Here is a 25,026-nt window from a genome sequence, read left to right as displayed (position 1 = left end):
TTCTACTTTTTTCTCTTTATAGTTCATGCTCTGGGGATAAAGCAGGCTCTTTTTAAACTGCTTTAATTATTTTGAGTCTCTCTAGTATGTGATAAAAAAAAACTGTAGAATATAGTAATGTTTTCCTTGTGTTGCTTAAAAGTACTTGATGAATTCCTATAGGTTGATTATGCACATGCTGATATCAGTCAAGCAAATGGAATAATCTGGTATTTGTTGTTCTCAACCTGTTTTTCTGATTAGAATAACAAAACAAACAGACAAAAAAACACTGAGGGAGCAAAAAATGGGTCTGCTAGGAATCATCTGAATAAATTCTCTTCATTTTTGGCAGAGCTTTGTTTGCTAGCCCACTTGAACTGCTGTTTACTGAACCTCTGTCTAATAAAGAGCTCCAAACTGTGCATTTTTATTTTCCTGTGGGTTTATACTCTGGAAATGGAACTAGGTGGGAAAAAATTATATAGATGATAATAATAGAAGGCAGAATAAAAGATGCTTTATTCAGTGAGGTGCAAATAAAGTCCTACAGAGTTGCCTAGGGAGAAGTCAGATCATGGGATGAAAAGAAAATATGGAGTGGATGGTGCAGAGTCCTTGAATCAGTGATTTTACTGAGGAAAGGTAGGGAGAAAGGATGAGGGATGTATAGACTCGAGAAAGACATAAAGGAAGGAATGCATGTGTACAATTGAAACAATAATAAATGCCCGAGTGTGGGCAGATGTGGGTATTTGGGGAAATACGGGTGCAAAACAGTAAAAGTAGAGCTGACTAATTCGGGACAATATATGGTGAGCACCTTGTACAGCAACAAGGAATGAGAATTGGACAGAGGATGTCAGACATGGTGGTCTTATAGTTGTAATTAAGTTTGAGGAGTATTAGTTCAGAACCTCTGTACAGCGCAGGTCAAGGGACATCACGCAGAAGGCCCCTGTCTCAAGTAAGACATGATGGCAGCATGTAAGGGAAACAGGGAGTTAGTGTTTAGCTGGGTGGAGGGGACAGAAGGATTTGTTGCAAGATAAATTATGAAGGTAGAGACTAAAGAAATCAACTAATTGGTGAAGAAAAGAAGTCCATTAAGTATGGGATAACAACCAAGGGAGAACCCCGGCCTCATGTGGATGGGAATGCTGATACTGTGGGTGTTGGAAGAATAGAGCAATTAGGGAAGACAGCTATAACAGGAAGGGAGAAAGTCACCAGAATGGTTGCCTTATCTATCACTAATTTTCAGCTCACAGTTTCTGCGTATACTGTACAGACGAGTACTCAAGGCTGTGTTTTGGGGGAACTCTTTATCTAGCATATACATACATCTCTTTCTCACTTTTTAAAACATCAGTGTTTGAAGATAATGTTCCTTAGACTACTTTTTAACCCTGAATGCAGAGCAAGTTTAATCCCAAATGGATCCCTCTTGAGTGTAAAGCCTGTTAAAATGATGATCGGATTTATTCTTTAGCGTCTAGCGTTTAGCGTTTATCTGGTTCTCATAAAACAGGTACTTTTGTGATAAAATGGCCTAACTGTGCTAGTACACATTTCAGCACTCATTCTCCTTGCTGTCTCCTCATTTTAGATGTTTTAGGCATCAATAAATATGGTCTCTCTGTGTAAGCTGAGCTCTCTTCTCACCTTCATCAAGGTGACGACAGGCACCCTGGGAGCTGTAAGGTCTCCATGCAGAGGAGGTAGTTCTCACTGCTTCCATGTCTTCTACCTGCCCCTCTCCCCTCCCCACACACCACTTTTCATATAGTCTGGAGAAAGGTGACAGTGACAACAAACCTATCCCTTTACATTTCAGCACATAGATGATGGCCAGTCTAGAACTGTATTTGTGATGGGCAGGAATTTTCCATCACTGCAATGTGTTAAGCCCTTTGGGACCACAAAGAGAATTAAGGGAGATTCCCCAAGTTTAAAGCCAGTGTTTTAAAATAATTGAACATTTCAGGGAGTCAGAATTCCAGCTGCTTTTCTGACACATAGATCTCTCCATAAAAGATGCGTTGCTTCAGGAAGTCCTGAGTCCTTCTTCCTTGGACACCATTTAAGACAGTCTCAGTGATGGGCTGTGAATATCAGGGGAGACAGCCTGTGTGTGTCTTGTCTGTGCAGATGTGTAGGGCCTGTTCTTGGTCTCATGTTCTGAGGCCACTTTCTTGAAATTGTTCATAATCTGTTAATAAGAAGTTCTGCGTTTGCTTTTTGCACCAGGAGGCATGAATAAGGTGGGCAGCTCTGGTTGATAGTGTTGTAGAAGGGGGGTGGGCTGGGAGATTAGAATCTAAGTGATTGAAAACCCCTTTCTTTATGGTTTCTTAATGTAAAAACAATGCTAATAGCAATGAACACTGTTAACATGTGGTGTGTGTCAAAACTATTTAATGTGCTTTAGAGTTTGTGAATATATTTATTACAGTAAACATTATGATTGAGTCACTTTTTCATTGATTCTGTAGGTTTGGTTAGTCGGCCCTACTTTTACTGGTGACTCTTCTTCCATGAAATATTCTTATATACTCAAAACATGTTACGTGCAATACTCCAGGATTACTGCAACATTTGTTTTGCTTCTTAAACTTACTACAAAATTGGGAGGAAGGGCATAATTGCTTTTAGAAAAATAACCTCTAAAAACCATTGCTGTACCTTTATATATAACAAGTCAGTATGCTGCTATGGTAAGCATCCTTAATGCCAGAGAAATTCTGAGTGCTGTCTTTTCCCCCTTTTTAATGGAATTTGGTATAATTGACTTTTATTTCTATTCATTCTTTCTTGGAAGGGAAACATCTGGGAACAGATTTTACGAATACCCTTCATCTTGGAAATAATTAATGCGGTTCCCTTCGTTATCTCAGTAAGTCCTTAAAGGATCTTTAAAAAAATAATTTTGCCATTAGACTTAATAAAGTCTTTAAATACTAAAAAGAATAAAAATTTAACTCAAATAGATAAATTAGGTTAGACCCATGGTATCACAAATGAATAGTAAAATCTGTTGGGTAACTGGATTATGAAACAAAATGAAAACTAATGAAATATAGTACAATAGCAAATTGAAATGCTTCTTAGAGATATATGGTCTAGAGGTGCCATTTAAATAAGTGCCAATATTGTCTAAACAGTTTAGAAATTATCCCATTTATTGTGCATAATGTGGAATTAAGAAACATAAAAACCAATTAGAGCCAGGTATTTATAAATATATATAATATATAAATACTGAGAATATATATATAGTTTAACCACAGATTTACTAAACCCAGTCTCTCTTTTATAAGAAAGTTGCCAACAACAAGACAGGCAGCAAATTGCTTTCTTATTTTTTTAAGTGAGAGGAGGGGAGATAGTGAGACAGACTCTCACATGCACTCTGACCAGGATCCACCTGGCAACCCCTGTCTAGGACCCATGCTTGAGTACCAAGCTACTTTTAGTGCCTGAGGCTGGTGGGCCGAGATCAACTGAGCTATCTTTGGCGCCTGGGACCAATCAAGCCATTGGCTGTGGGAGGGGAAGAGAGAGAGAAGGGGGAAAGGAAAGGGAAGAGAAGCAGATGGTTGCCTCTCCTGTGTGCCCTGACCAGAATCGAACCCGGGGCCTCCATATATGGGGCTGATGCTCTATCACTGAGCCAACCGGCCACTAATTTGCTGCTTTAATCAAAGTCTGTGGAGTGCCAATCCCAGGAGGGCCCTGATCAATTACATGTTGCGATTGTAAAATTTGGTTGTAATTTCTAAATTGTAATAATGTCTGTTGGGATTATGCTTTTAACACTGTTGAGATTTATTTGGAAAATTATGCAAGTAAGTAGATATCTAAAGCTGTTGCTCACTTCTGATGATTATTTTAATCTGAAGGATTTATTTAGAGGAGCAACTGAAAAAAGAATAAATTATTAAATAAATATAATTCCAATTAAATATGGTTCCCCAATGTCACTTAAAATGTTTGGCTCCCGAGCGTGAGTGGTAATGTTATAAAAAGCGAGGTTTTCTCTTCCTTGTTCCTACTTTGCCCGTCATGTTACAAAGAAGGAAGTGGCAACGTCTATTATGCATGCTCACAGTACAAGATTTAATGATAGAATTAGCACAGTTATATCAGACATTAAAGGAGAGCTTATTTGCTTTCTGCTTCTACAGTTATTTCCCAAAGCATTTTTCACTAAGTAACAATTAGATGATGAATGAAAGGATCGTGTCTGTTCCTTGCATGTTATTAATACTACGAGTTCAATGTGGTTGTTGCATGTTTTAAATTGTTATATTGTCTTTGGTCACTTTTATTTTTCTGTGTTAACATCTGTTTTCAGCCAGCTGGATAGGATTCCTTGCTTTGAGATGAAAGTTCAGTGTTGATTTGTTTTTCAGATATTCTGGCCTTCCTTAAGGAATCTGTTTGTCCCAGTCTTTCTGAACTGTTGGCTTGCCAAACATGCCTTGGAAAATATGATCGTAAGTATAAAAGTGACAATCAAATACAAATACACTTTTTTATTTTTTTAAATTTTAGTGAGATGAGGGGAGGTAGAGAGACAAACTCTCTCATGTGCACCAGTCAGGATCCACCCAGCAAGCCCATAACTAGGAGATGCTCTGTCCATCTGGGGCATTGCTCCATTCCTCAGCAACTGAGCTCTTCTTAATGCCTGAGGCAGAGGCCATGGAGCCATTCTCAGCACCCGGGGCCATCCTCAGCACCCGGGGCCAACTCACTCCAATTGAGCCATGGCTGCAGGAGACACACACACACACACACACACACACACACACACAGAGAGAGAGAGAGAGAGAGAGAGAGATAGGAGAGGGGTAGAGAAGCAGATGGGTACTTCTTCTGTGTGCCCTGACCAGAAATAGAACCCGGGACATCCATATGCAGGGCTGACACTCTACCACTGAGCCAGGGCCACAAATATATTTTCAACCTTTCATTATTTCTTATTTTCAGTGTTCAGATTAAAGAGAGAGAGAAGACAACTGAGGTCTTTACCTCATTATTTTTTTGTTCTGCTTTCCTCCATAAAATATAAAATCACACTACTGGAATTTAGTTATTACCTACGTAAACTTTTTTATGTTTAAACTTCTTTAAAAATGAATTTTGTGTCTTAGTAAAGAGTTGGTTTTATCTCAATATTTGTAAAAATGAAATAATTTTGGTAAAATGCTATTGAATACTTCAAGTGATATGCTGTGTAAATATCTAAGCCTAATAACTTTAAGTGATCAGTCTGCTTTTATCCCAATCAGAATGAAAATTTGCAAAGTATGTATATGGCCAAGTCACTCTCTTTGTCAGGCCCTATGAGCTGGAAAATCCAAAATAATTCTGATTTTCTAAATATATCCAAGCCAGAGCTCACTGCTATTTGGACTGGTCCTGTCAAGGAAATTAACCTTCTGAAGGACAAATAACCGGTCTAGGCAGTATGCTCATGAATAAGGGGACCCCTGGTTTTAAGGATTCAGGAGGTCATGGAGTCAAACTGTTCCTAACTGTCAGTGATCTCATATTTCATAAAATTCTGGGAGGTTTTACAGGGCCCTGTGTTGGAGTTGGAAGCCTCTGGTTTAAAGTCACCTTTTTTGATTTGGTTTGGGTTGGGTCATGAATGGGATATTAGGAGGGACAAAGGGGAACAAGAAGTAAATAAAAGATGCAGAATTCAGAGTGTGCCAGTTTTACTCTGCCCAAGGCTGACCCTGTTTGGAAGGACTGATTTATAACTTTGACCACAATACATATATTTACAGTAGAGTCCACCCAGTGACTTGTATGGCAGGTCATTTATTCTATAAATGTTAATGTATGTCCACCATAGGCTAACCACTCAGATAAGAGAGCTGTTTTAGTTTCTTTGCTAATTTCTTCATCTTCAAAAGAGAATAAAATTATCTACATAACAGGCTTGTTGTGGGAATTAAATAAAATTATAGGTACATACATAAATATGTCTGTGTGTGTTACCTATGCATAAACATAGAAAGGGCTCACTTCACTATCATTAATTTTACTACATTGAAATGAAATTCTTCTGGAGGCAAACTTGTTTTTCTTTTTGACGGTGCTCAAACAGAAATTATGACAAAAGTTTTGGCTGGAGAAATATTTGGATAACATTTGAGGACTCTTAAATGGATGACTGCTTCTAAACACCCATGTTAAGTGACCCTTGGAGTTTCATGAAAGTCTGTGGCCAAAGTGTGGGCGAGTGTGGTCCTTGGAGTGGTCTGCAGAAACATTGGGCTGTCATAGCCGTTCAAAGAAAACCTCAGCATATTTCACTGAATAGACATGGTCTAAATCGCTAATGGAAAAATGCACCAGGAAACAATAAATCTCTTGGATAAATTGTGTTATTAGTTGTTAGAAAAAACAAACTAATCAAGAGAGAAATGGTTAGTCAGACCTTGAGACTAACTGGAGGGCTTTGCAATATTAATTCAGGATCCATTTCCCATTGTATTTCAGTATTTTGCTTCTCCTCCTCTCAGTGGTTGCTAAGTTTTTATTTTTCTGCTCATTAACACCTCTGGCAGAGGAAAGTAAGGGTTGAGAGGTGAAATTCTATGCAGTTTAGCTTTTTGTTCTCATAATAGTTCTAGTTAAATGTGTCTTGGAGGAAGATAAAATGAAGGCCCTTTGGGATTTTATATTGAGGAAGTATCTCCTGCTACACTAATTTTAAGACTATTAACAGTTTATTATAAAAAATAATTGAGATGAACTGAATCCTAGAAAGTAAAAAATTATGAAAATTTACAAATATACCACACAGCCTAAATAAGAGTAATAATTTATACTTAATATTTACTCTGAACTTACACATAGAATACATTAATTATATGGTATGTTCAATTTTATAATTTGAATTTTTATCAGATACTATGATGTAGTGGATAAGTCCCCATGTTATTAAATACTCCTCTTCAAGTCAATTTTAATGGAATCATCTAAATCTATTATATAATTTTTATCAACTTATTTAATTATTTTAGTTAATTTGATCGAAATGAACATTATCTCATATAATAAATATAATTTTATAATCAAATTACAAGTAAATACTGATTTCTATCTCTGATGATTTTCATGTAGTTTTTAAAAAATTATGTTATAGAGTAAATTCTTATTCAATGAATAAATGAATGAACGAATATAGGAACTACAGAAAACATACTTGTGAATTGTCACCTCTATCCCCAAATTTCCTACAAAATTTTTACAACAAATTATATGAGCAGTATCATATGCAAGTATTCTTTTTTTTTTCTTTGCTTCTTAAACAACACTGGTTAATACTATCATCTTTAATGTCTTTCAGTTGCAAAGATAAAAAAATGTATGTCTTGAATTGACATTTCTTTTAATATTAATGAAATCAAACTTAAAAATATTTACTCAATGGCTATTCAGTTATTTTAAGGGTATGTTTTTCGGCATAACTAATGTTATTTTTCCTGAGTCAAATTGATGATAGTTTCACCAGCCTTTACTGTTCCCTTGATTGAATATATTATTTTCTTTTTTTTTACAAAGAGAGAGAGTCAGAGAGAGGGATAGATAGGGACAGACAGACAGGAATGGAGAGAGATGAGAAGTATCAATCATCAGTTTTTCGTTTTGGCACTTTAGTTGTTCATTGATTGTTTTCTCATATGTGCCTTGACCCTGGGACTATAGCAGACCGAGTAACCCCTTTCTCGAACCAGTGACTTTGCTTCCAAGCTGGTGAGCTTTGCTTAATCCAAATGAGCCTGCGCTCAAGCTGGCGACCTCAGGGTTTCGAACCTGGGTCCTCCGCATCCCAGTCCGATGCTCTATCCATTGCACCACCGCCTGGTCAGGCTGGATATATTATTTTCTGATCTTTTAAAATTACAAATGCCCATAAGAGATTATGCTTCTCCTAGAGCGGTTCTGGGGAGTCAGGCTCTACAGATGTTTATAAAGTGAGTTACATGAGCTTTGCTTTGGTGGTCCTCCCATGGTACTATTTTTATAACACAGATGTTATAGTAAGATGTATTTTGACCTGGGCAAAAATGAAACCATGCTGCCCTATCCATTTAAAGTATATGAATTTAAACTATATGGATTAAGTATTTACAAGATAGTTGAAATGTGATATGTAATATTAAATGTAATAATACTCATAAATACTTAATATTAATCAAAATTTAAAATGTACTTTTCTGTCTTATTTTAGAATGATCTCCATAGAGCCATTCAGCGTACACAGTCGGCAATGTTTAATCAAGTTTTGATTTTAATATCTACATTACTATGCCTTATCTTCACCTGGTAAGATTGTACACACCAGCCTTTTTATTAAATTTTATTTTACCGTCATTTCTAATAAACCATTATAAAAAGTCCTTTTAACTCTTAGTCAGATCAATATCAATCATTCAATCATTCAATCAATGTTCACTATGACATGTAATGGATTTCCTACAGGAAGAGAAGTCAAATTCTCCCCTTGTTCTTACAGAAAAATTAGGAAAGACCATCTCTCATTTGGTATTGATATTTTAGGCAATCCTGGAGTTTTCCTGAATGCTGTAAGCAACCCAATCGCAGGCATGGGTCCTGTGTGCGCTGCAGTTGTCACACAAGAATGTCCCCTTCCAACTGCTGACATGCAGGCACCCTTATTTTTCTACTGTCTTCAAAGCAGACACACTATTTAAAAAACTGTTACTGCCCATCTCTGTGTCTGCCTGTGCCTTCGCCCGTGAGGTCCTAGTGTGCAGCCAGGCAGGAAGCAAGAGCAGATTGCAGGTACTCTGCTTGGCTACAGAAAACAGTTATTTTTAGAGGGTCCCACTTTGACAATTAAAATGTAAACCCATGTGAAATGGCACTGCCCAAATGGATTCATGCAGGTCCTTAGCTAGAAAAAAGAAAGTGGAAATCAAGAAAGGGGGTAGGATAATGCATCTGTTTTGTAGGGGGTCTTAGATATGATGTGTGATTGTGTTCTAACCTGGCTTTCACCTGTTGAGAAAGATAAAAGCTAATCAGAAAGCAATAAAGTAAAAATAAGATACTCAGACACTAGCACAACTGAAATAGATATAATTAGAGCTATAGATATATGTATTTAAATACAGTCATGCACTGTTTATAGAGGCATGTGGTCTGAGAAATATGTCATTGGAGGATTTCATCACTGTGTGAATATCATAAGGTTCACTTAAATAAACTTGATGGTGTAGCCTAGCACTATAATTATATAATTTTATATGATTAGCAGCACATCATCAAAAACGTGAGAGAAATGCATTGTCTGTGATGTTAACATGGCCACAACATTACTAGGTGATGGGAATTTTCAGCTCTATTATGATCTTTGGGACCACTGATGTATATATGGTTCATACTTGACCAAAACGTCATTATGTGGTACATGACCGTATAGATTTAGATGCATAGATATGACAACCAGTTTGCATCAATAGTATGCAGTTAATATCTCTATTAAATGGATTTAAAATATATTTTATAGCATACTTTTATATTTAAAAATATAAACATTTAAGGATATTTACAGCTTTTAAATGTAAAATATCCCTCTGAAATAGTCAGAATGTCATCATATTTAAATTTTTTTCACTCTTCACAAAATGTTTTTCTATTGTTCACCTAGTCAATATCTAACTTCATAAATATAAAATATTAACAATAATGACTTCTATTTTAATATCACTAAAATTCTTAACATTAAGGTAATGACATTATTTGAATAATTTAAGAGTTCACATTTTGCTTCAGGAAGAGTACTTAAAATTTTTATATATGTGTGCACAAGCTTATATTTCAAGTGCTGGAAAATTATAAAAAGTAAAACAAATGTTAAAGTAGATTTAGTAAAGGGGTAACTGCAATATTACTGTTAAAATAAGGATAAATTATTTTTATATAACAATACTTGGCTTAGTACTTTTAGTTCCGGAGGCGTTCTTGTCACAATAAATCACCTATAGTGGGTTCTCTGCCCTAGCTTTCTGCCTATATACATCTATTTCATGAGTAGTTTTCTTTTTGATGGAAGCAGACACATTTTTGCCACTAACTTCAAGGGATTCAACAGTTCTAGATAAAGATTTTTTATGATCTCTATCAAGTATCCATTATATATTTTCTTCATTATTTAAATTATTTGTGTTTTTCTGTTTGTTTTATTTGCAATTATAGTTGTTTTTGTTGTTGTCATTGTATGTATGTGTTTCAGTTTTAGACAATTTAGTATTAGTTTTATAGTTGTCACCAATATGTGAATATGAACCTGTCACCGAACGTGCAATTATAAAGTTATATTTAGCCACATAAAATATTGATTTTTAATCATATGTATATTAATTAATACATTTACATGAATATGCTTTTCTTTATTAAATTTAGAAATTAAATTTAATGGGGTGACACTGGTCAATAAAAATATAAAGATTTCAGGTAAACATCTCTATAGTGTTTGAACTGTTGATTGTGTTGTGCGCCCATCACCCAAAATGAGTTTGTTTTTAAGTTATAATATCTAGAATAGAGCAACTGAAGTTTAATTTCTCTGTGTATTCTTGTTTAGCAAACTAGCAAAATGTCTTCATAAATCATGATCATCTTAGTAAGGTAGTTAAGTCTTACGTGAATTCACCATCAAATGTGTAGTTATCAACAAGAAAAATATAAGCAATGTGATATTAGTTACAGCACACATACTTTAAAATACAAATATACACAAAGATACAGTGTATGGCCAGTAGCTGTGGTAGTCGCAGCCGCCTGGAACATGCAGGTTCCCATTAGATTCGGATAGACGGTAGGGAAACAGCGGAGCAAAAACTGGTGAGCCATCTTTTATTCTAGCCTTGCATCGGTGGGTGAGTAAATACACACAGTGGGAAAACACTTCCCTTTCCATTCAGGGCTCCCAAAGCCACTGATTTTCTCCCGGTTTTCCTAGAATCAAAGGCTCCAGCAGCCTTATTCACCTCTGTTCCCCATCTCCTCTCTGCCCAAACTGGCTTCTCCTTCAGCACCCTGCCATCTTGGCTGCCTGCCTCACAACCACGTGGCCTCTGCCAAAATGGCCTCCTTGCTCCTCCCTTCTTCCTTCTTCTTAAAACATTTTTCAACTTATCCTCCAGTACACATTAGCATAACCAAGCCCCTTCTTAAGCATTAAGGTAATTAACAGAATCAACTGGGCAATGCAATCATGTGCTCAGAGGCCATTTTTAACAGTAAAAGTGAGCAAAACCAGAAAATACAGATTTTACAAACTTATTTGCACAACATACAGCAACTTAAACAACCAGAAATGTCTAGTCTGTCCAAAGCTGTTAATCAGCTCTATCCTGTTGATGACCACGTTTCCTTGTATCTTGTTTATGCCTTTTTCAAAACATGGTTTCCATCTCATGGTTCAAAATGGCTGCTTTGTCTTGCCATATGTTGGTCAAATAAGTTTTTAAATATGATATATATTTGCTCACTTATAGTTTGCATTGGGTGTGGGGGATAGGCTGTAAGCAGACAGGGTGGTTATAGCCTAAGGCTTAGTTTTAAGACTAAGCTTTTCCCCACACCCTTGCATGATGTAGGGTGGTGCACTCTCATGAGGAATCCCATTATGCCTCAGATAAGTGACTTTGTATCAGAGACTTCCTTGTTTGTATATTGGATTAAAGGTTTTGATTTCTGTAAGGTATTTTTCCCTGCTGAGGAAGAAGGAAGGGGCATAGCTACAAAGTGTGGAATAATAAAAGCTTTATTGAGTACAGAGCGTATCCTGCCCAACGATGAACGATGTTCCCTGGGCCTGGGGACAGAGGCCAAGGAAATCACATGGGGTGACCCGCATGGGGGATATTTAAAGGGTCTCTAGGGTGGTCTAGCTAATATGACGTGGTGAAATCTCACTGGCTGGCAGACAGTTGCTCTTTTCCCAAGGACTCCTGGTAAGTTTCTTTTGGCGTGCATGAGTGTGGGTGGCTCCAGCCAAAGTTTCCGGGTGTGAGTTCCTCACGTGACCTTCCCCATTGCTGTCCACCTTACATTTTTATCTTTTGTGTTAATTAGGGGCACCACTTATTTGTTTGGCTACTTTCTGCTGATTAGGGGCACTGTGAAGAGGCAGAGATCAGCAGGTGGTGGCTTTGAGGGGTGTCAGGAGGAACATCTGTTTGGTCATGAGTTGAGAAACTTCGTGGATGCGGTCCTGTAAGGATTTAAAAAAGAGGAGTAATAGGGGAATCTGCAGGGTCCAGCCTTTTGGTGAGCAAACTTGAGGCAAAACTGTATGCCAGGAGTGGCATATGTGGGTGAAAAACTGCATGTCAGGAGTGGTGTGCAAAGAGGAAATGAAGGGGTCCCATCTACTGCCATAACCGAGACCTGTGAAGGAACTAGAGGTCCAGAGTGTGATGGCAAAACAGAGAAGGCAGCTCCTGTGTCCACAAGAAATGGGATGAACTTACTCGTTCCTGCAGCATTAACCTGGGGTTTGGTGAGGATGATGAGGGTCTCTGAGTCCAGGCCGTGTCAGTCATCCATGATGTCTAGGAGTTCGAGTGGTGGGCCCATCTGGCTGGCTTGGCCTCCCATCTGAGTGGCTTCTCCTCCACGAAGAGACACTGAGGATAAGCCTGCTACCCAAAGGGTCGATCGCTCCACCAGTGACCAGGCTGCTTGCAGTCAGGGCAGGGCTCAGTGGGCAGCCACAGGCAGGGTCCCTGTTGAAACCAGTGATGGGGTTCCTTTTTGCAGCCTGGATTTGGGTCAGGCACTTCCAGTGTCTTGCCCCTATTGCTCTGCTGGCCTCAGGGTTGCCACAACAGCCTAAGTTTGGAATATTACCTTCTGCTGCATGCGGGCCTGGCAAACAGCCTTAGCCTTTTTCTACTAGCCGCAACCATTTAAAACTTTAAATGCCATGTTCACAGGTTTTGGGTAGGGGTTTGGGGGATGCGAATAAGAGAAGGTGGGCTCCTGGAGATCCTGGCACCCAGATCGGACCAAAAACACTGGAGCCAGAGTCAGGACAGGACCAATGGCCTTCCTGTAAGAAGATTAGGGTTGGGCCATGCGGTCAAGGAGCCCTGCAAACCAGTGTAAGGGCCAATGGCAGACTCTGAATGGCCTGACAGAGGAGGGGCTTAAGAACACAGTGGAGAAGGGAAGAGCCCCTAGCCAGCAGGGAGGAGAAAGAGAGACTGATATTTGCAGGTGAATGAGAAACAGGATTCTGTGAAGGGAGTTAGAGGGGCTCTTGGAGGGAAGAGACCCGAGCGAAGAGGTCCGCAGAGGGACCAGAGAGGGGTCCCAAGAGATGGGTGCCCCTGGGGGTCAGGCAGGAGTGAAGAGAGTTGGGGTTCAGTGGAGAAGGAAGGATTAGGAGTGAGGGTTTAGGTGAGGTTTCTCTGGCCAAAAAGGGGCCTACATGGTAGAACAGGTGGCACAGAGATTAGGACGGGAGCGCAAATAACTAGAAGCCCTGAATGTAAGGGATCTCTAACCATTTCCCAGTTCTTTTGGCAATAGTTAAATTGGTGAGGTTGTTAAAACCAAAAGTCCCTTCAGGAAGCTACTTGGTTCGATTATCCAGTGGGTTCTGTGGCCTGGTCACAGTGGAGAAGAAGAACAGTTTCTTCTTCTTTAGGGAGGGAGAGATTTTGGATAAGGCAACTCCAGGAGTGTTTTTGGATTAGGTTTCGATTCCTGTGCCCTCATGGCCATCCTCAGTTCTCGGAGTGATCAGAGTTGAGCATTGGTGTCCCTCAACTCAAGCTCTGGCCACCAGACAGATAAGTAAAGTGGATGTGCCCGTGATGTCTCCATGGGCACACATGCACTCAGAATAGAACAGAAAAGAGCTCCCTGATGCAGCTGCAGTTTCGGACAGGGAGTCTCGGCAGAAAGAACTGAGGGGAGGCTGGAGGCAGGGCACTTACCACACTGTGTGCCGAAGTAGGTGGAAGGTTGGAGATCCTGGTTCTTTCTTGGAGGGGAAGGGGAGAGGAGCGGTCCTTGAGAACTTCTGACTCCTCCTGGGTTTCGGCACCAAATGTAAGGTATTTTTCCTTGCTGAGGAAGAAGGAAAGGGTGTAGCCACAAAGTGTGGAATAATAAAAGCTTTATTGAGTACAGAGCACATCCTGCCCGATGATGTTCCCTGGTCCCAGGGACAGAGGCCAGGGAAGTCGCATGGGGTGACCTGTATGGGGGTATCTAAAGGGTCTCTAGGGTGGTCGAGCTAATATGACGTGGTGAAATCTCACTGGCTGGCAGACAGTTGCTCTTTTCCCAAGGACTCCTGGGAAGTTTCTTTTGGCGCGCATGAGTGTAGGCGGCTCCACCCAAAGTTTCCGGATGTGGGTACCTCATGTGACCTTCCCCATTGCTGACCACTTTACAATTTCTATACTATAAAGTAGAGCAGACTGGGAGCTTGCTCTCTCTCAGTTCCTGGGATTAGCAATAGAGGAGAGAGCAGAGAAAGGAGAACAGAAAAAGGCCACATGAAGCAGAAAAGAGGCAGCCAAGATGGTGGAGTGTTAAAAGAGAAGCCAGTTAGTGCAGAGTTTGTGTAGGAGAAGGAGATGGGGAACAGAGGTGAATAAGGCTGGTGAGCTAGAAACCTTTGATTCTAGGAAACTTGGATAAGTTAGTAGCTTTGTGAGCACTGAATGAGTGGGTTTTGGAACCCAGTGTGTTTTTACTTGCCTGCCAGGTGCAAGCTAGAATTAAAGGTAATGGCCTAACAGTTATTGGCTTTGTTGTTTCATTACTGTCTGTCTGAATCCAATGTGAACCTGCACTGGCCAGGAAGCTGTGATGGTGGCCATGCCTACTGGCCATACACCATAACATCTTAATTCTAGCCTTTCAGAAGAAGATAAGGCACAATCCATAAATTGCGTGCATAATTTAGGCCAGAATTGGCTCATTGGTCCCACATAGCTGAAAGAAGGATTTGCAAAAATGTAGCCTAGTTGAGTAACAGCATAGCTAGCTGCATGTTATATTATCATGGAAAAGAGAAAAATTCAATACTGCAGACAATCAGTAAATACTGGCACTGATAAGATATGGAAGTTTATATATATATGTACATCATTTGTTTGAAACTCAGGGCTATGTTCATTTGGAGTCCTTGGGCATCTAAATTTATTTAGCCTTATTTTTCACATCATTAAATGAGGATAAAAGTAATCACTCTGTAAGATTAATATTTTCTTTTTAAAATGAGGATTAAATTAGGAATGTTTATAACATGTCAAGCAGAGGGCATGGCATATGGTATGAATACTCTAAAAATTTAATTATTTTACTTCAACTGTACTCTTTCTATAAGATAAATAATTATCATATGAACCCACAAAAACTAATTTATTTTAAAATACCTCAGCATAGTAACTCATTAAATAATACTATACAGCTGAATTAGTAGGTCTAAAAATGTTTTTGAATAGCAAGTCTGAGAAAACATCTTCCTCCAATGTATTGTAATACAGTCAGGATTTCTATATTTGCTGCATATATTTTTTAAATTTTGTTTCCTCCAGTTAGCCTCACTCAGTTAACGCTAATAGCAGCATCTCTCTCTCTCTCTCTCTCCTTCCTTCTTCCCTCCCCCTCTTCGTCTCAGAATAATTTATTTTATGAACGCAACATTGGAACATTTCCACGGCTCCAGGCTCACTCTGACTAGGGCAGTGCCTTTGTATAACCGTAGAATGTAATGACAGATGGAAACCAGGGGCACAGGAAGTGGAAGAATCATTTTAGACAGCAGGCAGGAGAGTGATTTCTCTCTAAATATATATAAAAGTAAAACCTAGTTTTTAGATTATTTAGAGGTAGTTCCCCTATGAAAAGAACTATCTTTTCCCCTACTTTCTGAATATTGAGCCATATATTATATCAGAAATTACTATTATTTCCTACCTGGACAGTAAATGAAAGCTATCTCAGATATGTGTGTATATATGTATATTTTGTATATATGTATATGTATATATTCTCATACAATGTAAATATCCATACATATATGTAAAATATATATACAAATACATATACATATATATTTTACTTTGTGGTGATGTTAGCCATAATTAATTACTGTTATATCATAGAGCAAGACTACCAATGCTTTTCAAAATCAGAACATTTAAAATGTGCATTATAATTTAAGCCCCAAAAGATAGAGAAACTGATATTTGATGCATTGGCAGTGTGTTCACAAATCTCACCATCTTAAAACTACCTGCTTTGGAAAGTGGCCATAGAGTTTTAAAATGTTTCCTTTCTTCCTCGTTATTAACATAACAAAGAACCATCATTAAGCATCTGTCTGCCTGAGACACATGCCCAGTGCCAAACTGAAAATCCAATGAAGCCCCTACCGCCCACCCCACCCCCACCCCCACAGAGAGTGAGCTCAGAATAGCTCTCCCTGGTATTGTAATGGAATTGGAGGCTTCTTCCTCCGCCTCTGCTGTGCACCCCTCCCGGTCAACAACACACACATCCAAGGCAGCTGGGACTTGAAATTCAGCCTGTGTCTGTGTAACAAAGCAAGTAAACTGGTACATCTGGGAATTAAGTGCATGACTTTCGCTTAATTATTAACATATTCTGACCAATAATAAGTTCTCTATTTAATAATGCATTTAGTGTTCCCGTTTAAATTGCTAGTCTTATTTTAAACCTGTTTTGCTTCAAACTTTACTTTTTTATTTGAATATGTATGTTTACATATTATTTATTTATTTATTTATTTATTTATTTTTTGAGTGAGAGACAGACAGCCAGGAAGGGAGAGAGATGAGAAACATCAACTCATAGTTACAACACCTAAGTTGTTCATTGATTGTGTTGTCATATGTGCCTTGATGGGTTGGGGGCGGTGACCAGCCGAGTCAGTGACCCCTTGCTCAAACCAACAACTTTTGGGCTCAAGCTAGTGACCTCAGGGCTTTGAAGCTGGGTTCTCTGCGTCCCAAGCTGATGCTCTATCCACTGCGCCACTGCCTGGTCAGGCAGCATATTTTTATATTATTTCAGGAAGTTAAAATGGAAAGAGATCTAGTAGGTTAATAGATATTTCAGGTTTTAGTCAAATATGAAACATTTAATTCACTTCCTCAGTTGTAGAGAAAGTAAGTTTATTTATTTTTTTGTAAAAATGGGACTTTAACATTATTAACATGCTTGATTCAAAAGTATTTGGGATTTAATTTTTTGTGTATGTATCTTTTTTTTTTCTTGACAGAGACAGAGAGAGGGATAGATAGGGACAGACAGACAAGAAGGGAGAGAGAGGAGAAGCATCAATTCTTTGTTGTGGCTCCTTAATTGTTTATTGATTGCTTTCTCATATGTGCCTTCTCTGGGGGGGCTACAGCAGACTGACCCCTTGCTCAAGCCAGCAACCTTGGGCTCAAGCTGGTGAGCCTTGCTCAAACTAGATGAGCCCACGCTCAAGTCGGCGACCTTAGGGTCTTGAACCTGGGTCCTCCACGTCCCAGTTTGATGCTCTATCCACTGTTCCTCCACCTGGTCAGGCTGTGTGTGGATCTTTGATAAACACTTACTTGACTGTTCAAGGCATAGATTCTTTAATTTACTGATTCCACTGAGGCAAATAGGCTTGGGAAGCCATTTTTACAACGCATTTTATTGGAAATCTAGCTAAAGGCTTAGCCAGACAGAGGCGAGGACACCATTGTTATATTCTGTGGTGTAGACACCTTGCAAAGGGGAGGTTCCCAGTTGGAAGTGAGGGTAAAGGAATGAGAGAAAGCCCAAGTCATACCACACCAACCATGAACCAGTGACTTTGAACGGTTTAAGGGAAGTTCTGAGGGACAGTTCTGAGGGAAGAGCTCTGTGACAGCCATTTAGACCGGTCAGGATGGTCATACACGTGTAAAAGCAACCAACTTCTCATCTTAGAAAGGAATGCTTAGAGCAGGGGTCCCCAAACTTTTTACACAGGGGGCCAGTTCACTGTCTCTCAGACCGTTGGAGGGCTGGACTATAAAAAAACTATGAACAAACTCCTATGCACACTGCACATATCTTATTTTAAAGTAACAAAACAAAACGGAAGTAGTACTGTACATGAGCAACACCGTGCTTTGCGGCACCGCCACATACAGTACTCTAGGATACAGCATCCGCCATTTACAGTACGCCACATACAGCATCCGCATCCTGTGCTCCTCTCACTGACCACCAATGAAAGAGGTGCCCCTTCTGGAAGTGCAGCGGGGGCTGGATAAATGGCCTCTGGGGGCCTCTGCGGCCATGGGCCATAGTTTGGGGACTCCTGGCTTAGAGAGTATGACACATATGAGGTCTTATTGAAAAATTACTCTAGAGCAAAATCTAGCTGATTACAAAATAAAACTAAAGAAAAATAGAGCCTGGCCTGTAGTGGTGCAGTGGATAAAGCATTTACCTGGAACACTGAGGTCACTGGTTTGAAGCTCAGGGCTGGCCAGGTCAAGGCACCTACAGGAAGCAACTAGGAGTTGATGCTTCCTGCTCCTCCCCCCTGCCTTTCTCTCTCTCTCCTCTCCCTCTCTTCTCTCTAAAATCAATAAATAAATTCAAAATAAAAGTAAAAAAGAAGACTTGGTAAAAGAGTTGAGGTAAGAGATCGATCAGTTTTATTGTACCATCAGTCATGAACGCTCAGTTTCCAAAGACAGGCTGAAGTGTCCTAATAATAGAAATGATAGCTAACATGTATTTTAAGGTTTACCTTCTCTGCCAGGCAATTTTCTATTGCTTTTTGGTGTGTTAAATTGCTTAATTTTGCACAACACTCTATGGTAGGTATTATCATCCTCATTTTACAGATGGGAAACTGAGGCACGAAAGATTATGCAAAATCAGAAGCAGAACTCAGGCCTGGACCAAGGCATGTTGGTTCACTTGCCCACTGGCTTCAACATTGCAAAGTCATTTATATTATGTCCCGAAAGTTGTTAACCTAGGTACACAAAAGTAATAATCAAACACAATTACTGTCTCAAGTAGAGTTAGAGTTTGAGAAAAGGTATTAAGATGACAACTTTTAAGGCTTTTTGGTTTTTGTTTTTCTTTCTATTTCTTTCTTTGAATTTTTAGTTTCTAAAAGTTTACTTTGCTTTGGCCATCTGATCTAAACCTTGATTCTCTATGAAAAGTCTGCTTATCATCCATTATTTTGAAATAAAGGAAATGTATGTATGTGCATCCTGACATAGGCTGAGGTGTGGCCCCTTCTCCTGAATGACAAAAGTGCAGTGTATGCTGACCTCAGATGAAGAGTGTATGGCACGACTCACTAGCAGTGTTTTTGCACAGACACAAAGACAAGGCTCGGGACAGTGCGCACCCACTTTCAACACCAGAAACACCAGGTTCATCATCACTTCAAAAATACAATTTCTTCTTAGAAAATGTAAAATCCCAATATCTGAAATGATCTTCAGTTACATGGGAATATTAGGCTTTATGCAGATATTTTACAGGAAGTGAAAATAATTATTTGGAACAATTTTATTGGTATTCATTAAACACCAAAGTACAAGATGTGGGCTGACTAGAACGTTTGTGTCTGAATCACAGCATGAAATCAAAATGTTAGGTACTTTCAACCCAGAATGCCATTGCTAATTAAACTTTCCAGGTACTGTGTGCAGCAACAGGGTTCATAGGCAGTGAATTGATATTTAAGCTTATTGACTTTTGCCATGTGACTATTTTTCTCTGAAAATATTTTGTTGTACAAATTGACATTTACCAGGTGGTGAAAAAGTTTTTACAGTCTTTAAATATTTCCTTTCATTCAAATTAATGTTTTCCTTAGAAACCTTGCCAAGCTTGTATAACTAAATATATTTTTAAAAGAGGCAGATTTTTCAAAGCACAGAGGAAATGATTAGTAATTAAGGTGTCTTTGTTATTTTATATAGGCTCTCTTTAAGTAAGCAAATCAATTATGACTTTTCAGTCATTTTAAAGAGGGTCACAGGAGTCTGTATTATAAATCTTAGTCAAATATTGTTCTGATTTGTTTTAGAATTACATAATACTGAAATTATTTTGTATGGGTTTGTGTCAAAGATAACACTTAAGAATGTTTTGTAAAGAAGCAAACCTCACAGCAGACACTTAAATGCAACATTCTTCATGAAAGCTTTAAAAAAAAACCCTGTATTTTTCTTTCAAGAGATGTTAAGCTAATGTCAAAGCTTTAAAAACACTATTTAATTCATTCACGTTCTTTGAATATTTGAAATATGTGCTTATTTAGTATTTTTCAGTTCCTCTATTACTATTCTGGTTTTTAATTTGACTTTTTTATAAAGCAGCCATATATTAAATATATCTATATATAAATATATAAATATAGGTAGGGACATATGGCATTATCATAGGGTCAGCTCAACCCAGTTGCAGGTTAGGGCTGAGATAAGGTGTAAGTCTCACACTGCACCTGTTACCATGGGAGCTTTGTCTTGAACAGGCCCATGTGCCATGTAAGTGTCCATGGTCCGTCTCCTAGTTCTAGCTCTCATCACCAAGGGCCCAGGTCCATCACTGCTGAAATGGGACTCTTTGAGGCCAAGGCTCACTTTGGTGCCCAGAACCTGTCCTTTCTTCTCAGCAGTGAGTGAGGGAAATCTCCTCAAGGTCAGGGCAGGCTGGCCACAAAGTTGCATTACTTTCTGCCTATTTCTGTGTGTGTGTGTGTATGTGTGTGTGTGTGTGTGTGACAGAGACGGAGAGAGGGACAGAAGGGGACAGGAAGGGAGAGAGATGAAAAGCATCAATTCTTTGTTGTGGTACCTTAGGTGTTTATTGACTCTTTCTCATGTGCCTTGACTGGGGGGCTACAGCAGACTGAGTGACCCCTTGCTCGAGCCAGCAACCTTGATTGGGCTCAAGCTGGTGAGCTTTTCTCAAACCAGATGAGCCTGTGCTCAAGCCGGTGACCTCGGGGTTCCGAACCTGGGTCCTTCGCATCGCAGTCCACCGCTCTATCCACTGCGCCACTGCCTGGCCACGCCCTCCAGCCTATTTGTTAGGAAAGATGGCTGGGAAATCTTTGCTAAGAATAGAGAGCTTTCCAATCAATAAAAAAGATCCTCCTTTCTGGTTCAGTCTGCGCTTCAACGTCTTATTTCAACATATGCATTTCTCTCAGGATGAATCTTAGCACAGTTATTTCACTTTTTGCCTCTGATTATGAATTTCACTTTCCACCTTCATGATGGATGCTGTCACACAGGCGTGACCACAGAATGGCTCTCTTCAGTAAACTGTAAGGTGTGCTTGTTCTTTGAGATGAGAGTAAAACAGTAAATAATAAATTGGAATCCAATCCTTTTCTATTAACTAATTCCATGACTGTACCTTCATATCATCTACTAGATGTGATAAATTTGTTAATAGCATAGATCTTGTGTTCTTACTGCCATAAATTTTTTTTTAAGAAAAGTGACATCATGGCCCTGGCCAGTTTGCTCAGTGGTAGAGTGTCAGCCTGGTGTTCAGGAGTCCCGGGTTCGATTCCCGGCCAGGGCACACAGGAGAAGTGCCTATCTGCTTCTCCACCCATCCCCCTCTCCTTCCTCTCTGTCTCTCTCTTCTCCTTCCGCAGCCGAGGCTCCATTGGAGCAAAGTTGGCCCGGGTGCTGAGGATGGCTCCATGGCCTCTGCCTCAGTCGCTAGAATGGCCCTGGTTGCAACAGAGCAATGCCCCAGATGGGCAGAGCATCGCCCCCTGGTGGGCATACCAGGTGGATTCCAGTCGGGCGCATGCAGGAGTCTGTCTGACTGCCTCCCTGTTTCCAACTTCAGAAAAATACAAAAAAAAAAAAAAAAAGAAAGAAAAGTGACATCATTTTGTTGATAAATTAGATATAATGTGTGAGATAAAAAAAAATGGAAGAATGACTTGAAATTTGCATTTTGGGAAACTGACTGGATGATGGTGCCTCCATGAGGAGAAGGAAATTTAGGAAGAAACACAAAAAGGAAAAGAAATAGAGTCCACAGTCATTGAGATGCCTTTTAGAAACCTGAGGGAGCGCTGTTGAACAGCCATCTGTCTACAGGAGACCTGAGTTCTGGAGAGAGGTTGGGACCAGGCAGATAAATTATGTCACATCAGCATACGGATAATATTAAGGCAAGGGATAAGAAGAGAGCAGTTCGGGAATGAACAAAGTGGAATTTCTGATTAATCACTGGGTCAAAACCAAAACCTCAACAGGCTGGTAAGATGCATTGTGTACGATAAATAATATGATGTATACGGAAATAAGAACTTCCTTGCCTGACTAGGTGGTGGTGCAGTGGATAGAGTGTCGGACTGGGATGTAGACAACCCAGGTTCGAAACCCCGAGGTCGCTAGCTTGAGAGTAGGCTCATCTGGTTTGAGCAAGGCTCACCAGCTTGAGCCCAAGGTCACTGGCTCCAGCAAGGGATTACTCAGTCTGCTATAGCACCCCCCCCCCCCCGCTCCGTCAAGGCACATATGAGAAATCAATGAACAATTAAGAAACCGCAACGAAGAATTGATGTTTCTCATCTCTCTCCCTTTCTGTCTGTCTGTCCTTCTCTCTGATTCTGTCTCTCCCACCAAAAACAAAACAAAACAAAAAAACAACAAACTTCCTTCACCTGTGTGTCTGAAACTGGTGGTAGCTGAATGGATATCCAAAAAACCCCACAAACAAGCTAGGGACAAGGCAATGAGAACTTTAAAATAAAATTAAAATGTAATGGCAGAAGATTCTAATGAGGAATCACTCTACGAAAATGAACCCGAGTATGTATGTGATTTCCCACTTCTCCAAACTTAGCCCCTTCCATGACATTCTACCCAGATGGTTGTCTATTTTAAATCCTAGTCCACGTCAGGGCTTTTCTAGAACATTTTTATTATAATAAAAGTGTTTTCTTACCGTCAAGCCAGCAAATCGGGGTGGAATTCACATTTTTAAAAAATACTGTAAACTCTTATTTTTGCTCTTTAAAATTTTCTTATTTTTTTTCTTCCCGTCTTTTTCTTCTTATTAATTAATTTCTTCTCTTTTACTTAACTCCGTAAATGGCACAGGCACTTTTTTTTTTTTTTTTCCTGAAGCTGGAAACAGGGAGAGACAGACTCCCGCATGCGCCCGACCAGGATCCACCCGGCACGCCCACCAGGGGCGATGCTCTGCCCACCAGGGGGCGATGCTCTGCCCCTCCGGGGCGTCACTCTGCCACGACCAGAGCCACTCTAGCGCCTGGGGCAGAGGCCAAGGAGCCATCCCCAGCGCCCGGGCCATCTCCAATGGAGCCTTGGCTACGGGAGGGGAAGAGAGAGACAGAGAGGAAGAAGGCGGAGGGGTGGAGAAGCAAATGGGCGCTTCTCCTATGTGCCCTGGCTGGGAATCAAACCCGGGTCCCCCGCACGCCAGGCCGACGCTCTACCGCTGAGCCAACCGGCCAGGGCCGGCACAGGCACTTTTATATGTCAGCTGACTTTTAGGATCTGTATCTTCAAGATTCTGCGTCATGACTGTTCCCACAGTCTCCTCTTAGTAAATTCTTTAAAATCATTTCATTCTATTATGGTTTACTCTTTTTCTTGCCCATAATTTTAGCTGATTTGCTCTAAGATAGTTTGATTCAGAGTGTTGAGAGACTCATTTTAACATTGTCTAATTGGCCTGACCTTGGTGGCGCAGTGGATAAAGCGTCGACCTGGAAATGCTGAGGTCGCCGGTTTGAAACCCTGGGCTTGCCTGGTCAAGGCACATATGGGAGTTGATGCTTCCAGCTCCTCCCCCCTGTCTCTCTCTCCTCTCTCTCTGTCTCTCTCTCTCCTCTCTAAAATGAATAAATAAAAATTAAAAAAAAACAAAAAAACATTGTCTAATTGCTTTCCGTTCATTGCTTACGCTGATGCTCTCTCCTGACCCCTGGGATTATTTAACTTCCACCAACATTTTGCAATGTAAATGCTATGCAGAATCTTACTGATTTTTCCCTAGGAATCCAGGCTTATTTGGTTACATAACACTGTTTTTATAGTTTCTGTCAGTCCATTGAATTATATCTATTATAGACCTTTGTTTTATCTTTATCTATAACTTTAACTTAATTTTGGGTGTGTGGTGTGCTAGCAAATTGATTTTAGGGTGTCTGAATAGCTCCTTTGAATTTCATATGTGCTTATCCCCTGTTGTGTGCCAGCTGCGAGGGTGAAAGGCCACACTCAGTCCTCTGCTTTATAATTATCTTATATATTCACGATCGAAGCACGCGGTCTCCCATCCAGTAAGCCACATTTTCCCCAGACGCTTCCATTTTCCTCCCCAGGCCTTTTTGCTTTGTGTGTTGGCTTTTCTCTAAATCTTTTCTATTTTATAATGATCAATTCCACCAGAAGCCAGTTGCTGAATAATCACAAAGATCAAGGTAATTTATGTAAAAGCATTTGGTAAATTATAAAACGCTATGCACTTAATAAAGTAGTATTTTTATTGCCATCATTTAGGGGGCAAATTCCTACTTTAGCAAAAAAAAATATATATATATATATATTTTTTTATTATTTAGAAATTTTATTTCTCACCAAAGCATGGGTATATATATGGGGATTTTCAGGACTTTTGGTAAAAGCAGAAATGCATGGAATCTGACGCTATCTTGGTTGTGTCATTTTCTTGCTTGTGTGAATGTAAGTATTCCCTTCTCTGAGCGTTAATTTATTCATTTGTCAAAAGAAGGAAGAAAAGTATATAAACCTCAACACAAGGTATGAGAGAGTTTTAGAAATAGGCATGAAAATGGGTCCTTATTACAGACAGGAGGAACAACACGGCGCAGTAGGGAACAAGTGTCCATCTGATACTATGCATCATTGAGGCAGCCGAGAGGGAGGGAGACATGAAACTTACTTAGCTCTCATAGTCAGATAGGACACTGGGTCCTCCACA

At 39.7% G+C, this 25,026-nt stretch overlaps 1 protein-coding gene across 5 annotated transcripts in view; it reads left to right on the top strand.

Moving 5' to 3' along the window:
* The window catches only part of KCNT2 (potassium sodium-activated channel subfamily T member 2), a 200,633-nt gene that overhangs the window by 82,377 nt on the left and 93,230 nt on the right, over positions 1–25,026 (top strand). For all 5 annotated transcript variants that reach the window (XM_066238370.1, XM_066238389.1, XM_066238380.1 and 2 more), the window contains exons 6-8: positions 2,801–2,875; positions 4,395–4,478; positions 8,237–8,331. In XM_066238370.1, the coding sequence (XP_066094467.1) occupies positions 2,801–2,875; positions 4,395–4,478; positions 8,237–8,331 (254 nt within the window). The remainder of the gene's footprint in view (positions 1–2,800; positions 2,876–4,394; positions 4,479–8,236; positions 8,332–25,026) is intronic.

Source organism: Saccopteryx bilineata, chromosome 1, assembly GCF_036850765.1.
Source record: "Saccopteryx bilineata isolate mSacBil1 chromosome 1, mSacBil1_pri_phased_curated, whole genome shotgun sequence".
NCBI classification, from domain to species: Eukaryota; Metazoa; Chordata; class Mammalia; order Chiroptera; family Emballonuridae; genus Saccopteryx; species Saccopteryx bilineata.
Note: the sequence above shows the minus strand (reverse complement) of the source record. Positions and strands in the feature narration are given on the sequence as shown.